The sequence below is a fragment of the Anneissia japonica genome, unplaced genomic scaffold (assembly GCF_011630105.1).
Source record: "Anneissia japonica isolate Jap-2015-1 unplaced genomic scaffold, ASM1163010v1 scaffold284983_len440753_cov197, whole genome shotgun sequence".
Classification (NCBI taxonomy): Eukaryota; Metazoa; Echinodermata; class Crinoidea; order Comatulida; family Comatulidae; genus Anneissia; species Anneissia japonica.
In genome coordinates this window covers 291,364-302,353 of record NW_022682882.1, presented here as the reverse complement: position 1 = coordinate 302,353, position 10,990 = coordinate 291,364, and the positions used below count along the sequence as shown (strand labels likewise).

General features: G+C 34.6%; 1 protein-coding gene across 1 annotated transcript in view; it reads right to left on the bottom strand.

Moving 5' to 3' along the window:
* Positions 1–5,310: 5,310 nt before the first annotated feature.
* Positions 5,311–10,990, bottom strand: part of LOC117111107 — an 8,870-nt gene continuing 3,190 nt past the window's right edge. The window contains exon 2 of the mRNA XM_033254007.1: positions 5,311–8,699. Coding sequence (XP_033109898.1) covers positions 5,909–8,692 — 2,784 coding nt within the window. The 5' untranslated portion in view covers positions 8,693–8,699 and the 3' untranslated portion in view covers positions 5,311–5,908. The remainder of the gene's footprint in view (positions 8,700–10,990) is intronic.

Genomic DNA, 10,990 nt, shown 5'->3' with positions numbered 1-10,990 from the left:
AGTAAAGGCCTTTAGCCCCTCCGTCGGGCAGGTCCTGGCGCCACCACTGCTCGCATGACTCGCTGGCTCGCACTTTGGCACTACTCCTTTTGTCATTACGTACGGCTCTTTTTCAACATTACGTTTGGCTCTTTTATCATGGGTGTCTATAAAACGAAGACCAAAAACCAAAAACGAAGACTCCTATTTTTTCTCTTTTATTTTGATGATTAACGAAGACCTCCAATTATTTCTCAATTACCTTACTGATCTGGTCACCCAGGGTAAAGGAGAAATAAATAAATAACATGATATTAAAATTTACATTTGCTGCCATAATCATAATGTTGTTCTTACCTCAGCCCAACCATATTGTGGGGGGGGGGGGCTCAGGTAGGTGTACACTCTATCTGTGCAAGTCCCTCCCTTTATTTCGAATTCCTGTTGAAGTTACATTTCATGGCTCTTAGATGTGTACCGCAATTGTATCCTTCGGGGGAAAAAATGAAGGTTTCGTTTGGGAATACCGCCCGTTTGAATAAGCGCCCCTTTTAATTTGAATAAGCGCCCCTCATAAGATTTTATTTTTAGCAAGTCAATAATCCAATTAATCCTGAGACTGTGGTTGTTTACATGATTTGAGCTGTAGAGTGGAAACACCTTCTTCAGTCAATATCAAAATAAGATGGGAGCTCCGATCCCTGGACAGACAGTATATTTCCAACTTTAATATTTTTACATATTTGTCTATGTCTAGTCCTACTCCTCTTTTACTTTTTTCGACCTTAAGCACATTCTCATCTGAGTTTTCAAGAAAAATACAATGATCCTGCCATCCTGCTAATCTCAAGCAAACCACTACCCACCACTATAAATTGCATCTGCTATTTTGCTGTTATGTAAATATTCACGCATTCTTGTTATGACCCACCCATGTTCTCTGGACGATTATCTTTTCTAACCACCATTCGTAATGTCCTTAGGCTTACCGGTATATAATCTTTTTTTTTCATTAAAAAAGTGCCTCTGGAATTTGTCATTATTAAAATAATTTCCCTTAAGAACCCCTCGATTTTCATCTATTGCCATAAGCGCCCCCTCAATTTCCACTGTGTTTTCATAAGCGCCCCGTTTAAATAAGCGCTCCGTTTGAATAAGCGCCCCTCAGAAAGTTCAAAAAAATATTTTAAGCGCCCGGGCGCTTATTCGCGCGAGTACGGTAATTCATTGTGATCGTGGAAGCAATCTCGGATATTACAACAATTATGAAGATTACAATACCTTGATGTCTATAAAATAACTAATAAAATTCACCAAACGTATGAGAAATTCGAAAGTATAATACATACCGGTACTCCAAGTATTGAAATACACGCCATCGTGTGTTGGGATTCAATATTTCGAATTTAATTATGTCATCATCAGGAATGAGAAATTCATTTTCCAAAACAATGAGACCATGGTAAGGCTATTTTGGGTATATGGCTAGCTATACTAAATCCTTCAGATTTATCTCGGACTATCGACAACGGCGGCGGAACGCTGAAAGTCGGGAGCATTTGATAAAGTAATAAATCCAGTAGGCCTATGCGAGCGTCTATAGACAGGGAGCCGCCAATGCTAATGGCCCCGGTAAAGGCATTGATTCGAATAAACGCTCCTGACCGAATAAACGCCCCCGCTAGGGCATCACTGGAAACAGCAATACAGACCAGCGTGACCACTCAAATTTTTCGATATACCCAATGACTGGGTCGAAATTAACCAAGATTCAGCAAAAATTTTCCAAAATTACCCAAGCTTCCTAAAAATGCATTAAAATTTGAAAAGTACGTGTTTTTCGCATGTATAGTTTCCCTTTTAGTTCAATTTATAAACCATATTTTATTGTAATTGTTTGTGATAATTATTAAAATTAATATTCATGAGGTGATAATACGGATAGAAAAATACGCCCTCAGTCAGCCAGTATTATTATTACTTTAAGTTAAAATTATTTTTTATTTATTCGCATATATTTATGTACATGTGTATATGAATATATATTTATGAGTGCATGTATGTACTGTATTTGTTTGTGTAAGTATATATGTGTATGTGAATGTATGTGTGTGTATGTATGTGTATATATATGGACCCTTGTGTGTATGTATGTGTGTATATATATATATATATATATGTATATATATGTGTGTATATTGTATATATATATATATATATATATATGTATGTATATATTTATATGAGTGATTGTATGTGTATTTATTTATTGAACTCATTTATTTAATTACTGTACATGTTTTTTAATTTTACGTATACATTTTTATCTTTTAACAGGGGTCAGGGTGGGTGGGGGGTCTGTCCAGTATCTTTTCATGTATTTAGTTTTCTTTGTCCAGCGTTAATTCATTAGGTTTTAATTTTATTTTTTAATTTTGCTCTTTCTGAACTAATTATATTTTTCATTACTTGTTTTCTGTTTTAATTTTCATTATTTTCCTTGTATTTTCGTGGTTTTAAGTTACATCTTATATATTGTTTGAACGCACCTTCTATATGTCGTGTGCCGCTGTTATAAAAGCGTTGTTCAATAAAGTTCTGTACATTCAGTGATCAAGTTTTATTATGTAATGCATTAAAGGTAAGATCAATAGCAGTGACGCAAATCACAAATAAATAATTCTGAACCCATGTTTATAGCAATTAACAGTCAATTAAGAATGTTATGTGCACTTCGTTGAGTTTTGCTTACTTGAATGGACTGAAATATACTTTGTTACATTTTAATTTTTCCCCTATGACAAAAATATTTAATTTTTTTAGTAAACTTAAAATACCCAAGGATTGCAACGGAATACACAAGAACCCAAGACCAAGTTAAAATACCCAAGATCTTGGGTAAATACCCAAGCAGTGGTCACGCTGAAACACACTCAGTGCACTGAATGACGTCACGCATGAATCGGCGTTTCTATTAGCTAATCATGACGGAATACCCAAGACCATAGAGAAAATAGAACTGTTCTATTTTCTCTATGCCAAGACCAAGTCAAATACTCAAGATCTTGGGTAAATACCCAAGCAGTGGTCACGCTGATACAGACTGAAACGCCTCCACACGATACACGCCATTAAATGACTGTAAATAAATCTAATAGAAGCAAAATCATTCTCAACATATTTTATTAATATTCTACTCCAATTAATTTGTAGTGTTTAAACGTAAAGGAAAAATAGAGGCTGCCCAAGGGATAACATGGGATAAAAGAGGGAGTTTACAGTAAGTTTATACAGTGACAAGTCGCCAATCAAATGTTTATAAATAGCGACCTCAACGGGCGGTGATTGTTTGATGGCTCAACTGGCCCACGCCCACCTAACCTTATTCCCATCTCTCTCATCATTCCTATCGTCTGAATTCCTAATGAAAAAGAGTGGTTTCCAGCCATGTAAGACATGCCATAGATATGCAAGTTCGTTCCTACCTCAGCCCAACCACGGTGGGGCTGAGGTGGTACCGGGAACCCCTGTATCTGTAAACTGAATTTTTTCTCACCATTTATTCTTTACGGCACAAAGAATCAAGGAACATTATTAAAGTATGCGTCATGCGTGAGACCACGTAGGCCTACTTGTACTGTACTATATATCACAAGGAATGCCGGTGTAGAGTACCGGGAGGTAGTTTTTAATAATGAGTTATTGATATATCAGACACATCGCATAGGCGGATTCAAGCAAGCGCGTGAGTGGGCGAACAGGAATTGTCACGGCAATTTCTAATTTTCTCGGCGGAAGTGAGTTATCGCAGTTGCGGTAATTTTCTTCTGCTTGTGATTTTTACGCGACATATAATTTAAGTTGTTTGAATCATAGTGTCTTTTTTTTTATTCCAGTGACCTTTTTCTAAAGTTTTGACTTGTTTGTTTTAAATTGTTTGGTGTAAAATTTGCTCTAACCTTCTCAGCTCCCTCGAGACATTTGACGTCCGCAAAATAGAGAGCTGCTCCTTATAAACGTAAGCTCATAATATTATACCGTACACAATATAAACCAGAGCCTTGCAAGCGTCAACGTTCCTATGCATGATACATGACTTTAAGAAGTATATATACGTATATATATATATATATATATATGTATATGTATACATATATACAAATATATATTATATATATACATATATATATACATATATACGCATATATATATACATATATATACGCATATATATACACATATATATATATACGCACATATATACATACGTATATATATATATATATATGTTTATGTGTGTATATATACTTATATATTAGTGTATATATATAAGTATATAAGAATATAAGTGTATATATAAGTATATATATCAGTATGTATATATATATACATATATATATAGACCTATATAAGTATATATGTAAGTATGTGTATATATGTATATATATATATATAAGTATGTATATAAGTATGTATATATGTATATATAAGTATGTATATATGTATATATATATAAGTATGTATATATGTGTGTATATATATGTAGATATATAAGTATGTATATTTATGTATATATATAAGTATGTATATACATATATATGTATATATATTATGTATATATGTATATATTTGTATGTATATATATAATATATATACATACTTATATATATATATATATAAGTATATATATATAGATTAAAAGGCGAAATACTGAAAAACAACAATGCTGTGGGAAACAATGGCTGGATCTCAGTAGAGATACAAAAATGATAAGCAACAGCTAACGCAGAGTTTTTCAAGACATTGTGGACCATCCAAAACTTTCTCCAAGTTTGATTTAGATTTATGATTTTAAATTTATTAAATTATTAATTATTATTTGGAAAGCTAGATAGTCGTTATGTACCCGACAGTCGGCTGCATTTATATTTTCACCTGTTTTCAGTTTGCATTCAAAGGGTACATTGCTGCATAGCCAACTGTCGGGGATATAGTACCTTCATATGACTACTCATACGTATACAACAGAAAAAAACGTCGCATGGACTTAGTGAAAAATGGAGATCTAAATGAAAAAACGATGTATTTCAGCAAGTATTAAAACCTTTTAGTTTTATTTTAGGCCTTCTTCAAAATACCTATGCCTACAGCAGTTGACTTCTTTTGCCGTAAAACCAAAATAGTTTCATCCATGCCGACTTTCGGTTAGCGTGAGCTCTGACTGAACTCTGCAGAAACTTCACATCGATCTTCGCATCGCGATGTAAAACAAAATGTCGGAAAACTTTTCGTTGACGCATGCGCAATTGCATAAATGTCTACACGCACACGCACACACACTACACACAATAAAAAACATAGGAAATAGCAAGAGTGATTACAATAGTTCCTATTGCATTACATGCATAGGAACTAAAAAGCATGGTGTGTGTGTGTGTGTTAGAAATAAACATCAAACGTCAAAGAAAGAGTTGACATATTTAAAAACGCAAATATACCTTATTTTAACGAATGTTTAGTTCTCTTTTTAAGGACATATATTACCATGACCATAACTGATTTAAGTAATCAAGAAATGAAACGTCAAAATATGAAAGTTAAAAGAATAATATGAATTGACTCTATATAACGTGCTATATTTTCCATTTCTTATTAATGTACTAAATGTTTTATGAATACCTGTATCTGTATACAGGTTTTAACTATAAGAAGGCTAATGCGATATAAAAAATATTTTTTCAACAAATATATACATTTTTACTGTACTCAATCATAAACTAAGTACTGCACAGTAAAAATATATACATTTTTACTATACTTAGTTTATGATTGACGTAATTTTAACGTGAATAAAATAGTGTATTTGTAGAACAATATTAAGACTTTGGAATGTTTGTGTTAATGTTAGTCATAGAGTATTACTGTACTTCTACTCTTCGCATGAACATGTTTCTTTGATACCATGCACGCGTTCATGCTTATTTCTTTCACTACTTAAAGAGAACGTTTCTTTGCAGAATACGCATGCGTGTTCTTTCCCCATCGTGTGGGCTCTTTCATGACGTTTAAGATTTTCCATGTTTTTAAATTCTCTGTTGCAGTGAGTACATTGTGTCGTGCCATTTGTTTTCTTTTCACGAGGGTGATTTATAAGGTCAATTTCAGAATTACAAGCGCTTTTTAACCTGTTTACATCCTTGGATTCAATTTCATTACCATCGTCTCTACTACTGTCCGTAACATTTTTTATCCCACACTCCTTCACATTGTGATTTTCCAGATGGTTTTCTTTATGTGTATTTTCTCCATCATTTAATGCCATACGTCTCTGAACCTTGTCTGGTGGATCATCAATGCTTGTGAGTGCAAAATTAATAGACGGGCACAAAGTATGATGTGTAGGTTTATGAGACTCCAACTTTGCAGGACTGATGAATTTCTTGTCACAAAGATGGCATGGAAAGAGTCGAATACTTGTTAGTTTTGTTCTTGCGAAAGAAGACTTTTGATGTACTTTGTAATCGTGTGTTATATTTCCAGTGTATTTCTCAGAGTTGTTAACCTTACTACTTGGTATTTCTTCTCCCTTTAAAAGGGAAGTATCTGCTACTACTTCCTTAGCACAACCACGGACCTGTTCAGAAGAGCTACTAGGCGTTTCTCGACATAGTTTGTAAATGGAAGTATCTGTTTTCACTCCCGTAGTATCATGGCTCTCCCCAGATGAACTATTGGCACTTTGAATTAAGGTGTTACATCTATCTATTTCTTTTCCTTTCGTATATACCATTTTCGCTGAAGGTGTTTCTCGACATAGTTTGTTAATGGAAGTGTTTGTTACCACATCCTTTGCACAAGGAAAATGGTTCCCATTGGAAGACCGAATGTTTCTTAGGAATGAAGTAATATGAGTATCTATTTCTTTTTCTTTCATAGATGATAACATTTCCTTTTGAGGCGTTTCTTTACATGGTTGGCAAATGCAAGCATCGATTACCAATTCCTTGGTAGAAATAACAGGACTTAGCTGAGACGAGCTACTGTTGCTTACTACTGAGGTAGTAGTAGGCATGTCTTTCTTTGTACTCTTAACTACTCTTGAAGCAGACTTCTTTTTCTTGTGCGGTGCCTCTATCAAGATTGTGAGATTTTTACCTTGAAAATGTTTTGATAGGGAAGAGGCACATGGCACTGTGTTTGATTTGGGAATCACGTTGTCTTTAGTATCTTTCCTTCCATTTATTCTCTCCATTTTTAATCGTTTTACTATCTCCGCTAGTTTGATCTGTGCCTCTGTAAGCTTGGGTCTCGACCTTTTCTTTGTACTCGATTGTGAAGTTGCTTTCATGACATCACTTGAATTTGACAGGAGCCGTTTTGGCGTCGTCACTAAACCCCGCTCTTTGTCTTTTATCGCTACAGAAACATCTTCAACAAAGCAAACCATCTGTTTCCGTGGTGAAACCTCGTGTTTGAAAGCAGATCTTGGGCTTTTCAAAATAGACTTTAACGCGTCTTTTGACATTTCCGACTTCTTCATTGGGCTGTGGTTAAACGAAAAACAAAATCTCTTTTTTGGCGGTAAATATTCAGCAGCAGTTTCTTTGTCTTTGTTTTCCTTTTTGGATACAGTTTCAATTGTATCTTTGGTGTGAATTCTGTCAGGTTTGGACGTCGGCAAAGAACATGCCCTTTGCAAGTGTTCATGTTTGCTACTAACTTTCCTGACAGGCATTTCTTCTGGTACATTATTTTCTTTCAGAGTGTTGTAATGTTTAAACCAGTTTTTAAAATTATCTGTCAATGTTGGATTATATTGTTTCATCGCACCATTGATTACCTCCTCGTCACTGACACAATCAGTCTCTTTGCCTATTATTCTTTTGACTGTTTTCTTTAAGGTCTCTGCATTAGTTCCATTTGTATCACTTTCCATCGACTTCGCTACATGGACGCGCGCACTGGAATCATCAATTAGTGTTCCAGGTTGTTTAGAAGTCTTGTTAGACGAAGTGTTAACAGTTACTGTAAACGTATGCGGCCAACGTGTTTTGGCTTGACAAACAGATGTAGCAAATGTGGATTTGAAAGAATCAAGACATTTTTGGAACTCGCCAAATAATGACCGTTCTGATGCAAGTGTTGTGGACTCATTAATTTCCGGATTTCGTTCATTGCAGTCGGATACTGAAACTCGATCATTCACAATAACTTCTTTAACTGAAGACCGGAAAGGTAAGATGGGTTTATCCTCAGTTACTGTGTTTGTTTTGGAGTTATCACGGGTTGAATTCTGTTGACAATTAGTCTGATCATGAACTGCGTGATTCAAATCATTTTGATCACTGTCATGTTTGCGGCACTGTTTCTCATGTCTATTATTTCTGACCAGATCCATGTGTCCCAAAACCCTGTTTTGACCATAATTGCCATCTTCGTGTGTGTATGTAAACTGACATCCAGAAAAATTCTTAAAGCACGACTGAAATTGTGATGTAATACGACCTTTCCTTTTCTTAATGGTACTCGTTCCTCGCCGAATGTCTCTTCTTCCTTCGGTAATTGGAAAGATGGTCTCCTGACGCGTACAATGCTTCTTTGAACTGCTGATTGTAGATGTGCGTTGTGGGAAACGCCACTTTAAATACCTTGACCTTTCGACCATCCTCTTGATTTTTCTACTGTCGACCATCCCAGTTTTTTTGCTGCACATCCACAATCTTGAATAAAATGGAAAACATCAAATTATCATAAAGACATGAACATTACAATAGCTTAATAATTAATACCATTTTGATAATGTATTAATTATTAATGCTCTAAGCATTGGTTCTATTACGCCCAGAAATCGTATTTGTGGATATAGTATTTATTACTACATTAAATTTTAATTTAATATAACAAAACAAATACGTTAATCTAATTAAGTATAAAATATTAACACAACATACAGTTGTCAAAACTGTCAGCCACAAATACAGACTTACATAACATTAGGATTTTATACAATAGATAAATATTGAATAATTAAAATCGTATACATTTAATTCATACAACATACGAGATCATCATCACTAGACATTGCAGCCACTGAAAGTCGATATTGTGAAATGAATTATAAATGTGTTGATATATATGTTTTTGACAACCAAGTGGTAAGATTAACTCTTATTGGTGGCTCTTATGCTAGCGGCTGTTCCAGCCATAATAAGGGTTTCCCACATCCATTTGTTTTTATATTTTCAGTACTGTGATACTGTTATATTTTACTGTATTTGCTTTTATTATTTGGATCATATAAAAATGTCTCAGTCCGAGTCTTAGCACTTTTCTGTGTAAGGTATACAATTTTTTTATTTCTTTATTTTTTTAAATAAAAGAAATTAAGTAAAATATTGTTTGATGAAGGTCTGTATGGCGAAGTAATAATATAAATCTTGCCTATTGCACACAGCAATAGGCAAGATGATCACGAATCTGGAAAGTCTGTATGTTTACCATATGGGACAGCTTCACACCGTATTCAACGCATTCTACAAGCTGATATGAAGGTTTTTTATAGTGCACCCAACAAATTATCCCCACTCTTCCTACACACAAGGATAAAGTTTACACAGGTGAAATAGGACCCAAGCAACACCAAGGCCCATGCTAGAAGAGGGGAACAACAAAAACCATTTATAGTCATACACTTTCTCCAACAACAACATCGTGTATGCTGGGATGAAGCCGAAGTGATAGCCGGTGGCGATTTTTTTCCCCGTACGAAACATTTACATGAAACACCACTCGGGCCCTCTCGACTGAATCGACCCGAAAATCTCATATTGCAGAATTCAGGAGGTCAAAAAGTCATCTACAGAAACGTCTACAAAAACATCTTCTGAGTGAACGTCGCTCGATCGCTGTCTGATTTTTAAAAATACATTGGTGTTACCATGCTAATACTAATGGGTCGTTTAAAATGACATAAATATTTGATTGAGCTGCACGAGTAATGAAAAGTGTTATTTGAACTTGAGTTACATACTGTGACAATTTTTATTTTTTAGTTAGGTCTGGGTTTTGCATAATTACCTAGGCCTACTAACTACTAACAATATAGGCCTACGCTTTCTGAGGAAAGCACAAAGAGGCGGGAAAAGCGCGTTTCTTCATCAAATGAAACAAGGTGATATTCTGAGAATAGGCAGCTCTAAAATACTGGATGCCATAAGACCTGCCAAAATGGCAGAGCACCAATGAACGTATAAATGAGGCCTAAGCCTAGTTTTTAATATTAGGCATAGTAATCTGCAGGTTCTTGATTATAAGGCTAGACCAAGTTAATTAATGAAGAAATGATTATTATTATATATTATTATTATATTACTAAAACATACCTGGAGAACTTAGACAATGGAGAAATTAGAGGACATAACAAGATATTCCCCTTGGGCTAATTATTAATTATAGGCCTAGTAAATAGTATCTGTAGGTTCTTAATTACAAGACCAAGGTAATTAATGCTGAAATTATTATGATTATTATCATTATTTAACATTAATTACATTACATGGATAGTTTGGCCAAATTCAATAACGCCGGAATGGTATATATTATTTAATAATATTTCTCTTATGCACTCTATTTTTTATTTCATGTTTCATTTTTTCCATTTTTTTTTCAAAATTTCATGTGAAGCGTGACTGTTGGTGTCAGCCTACGACTCTAGGCCTAGTTTAGGGAGGATCTATGTAGGACTTAACTAAGCCTGTAGTTAGGCCTATAGTAGTTTATCCTCTTTCTCTCTAGCCTTTGGTATTACTGTACCTATCTACACTTTATAAAAGGGGTACTAGCTGTTGTTGTAGATAATAATAATAATATTATTTTTATATAAAATCAATCATAAAGATTAAGATCAGTATTATATTTTATTTCACTTTCCTTAAGAGGATTTTGTTCTTACCCCGAAAATTGTTGGTCCGGGTCCCCAGTAGACCCGGGACAGCGACCCCCCATGACACCC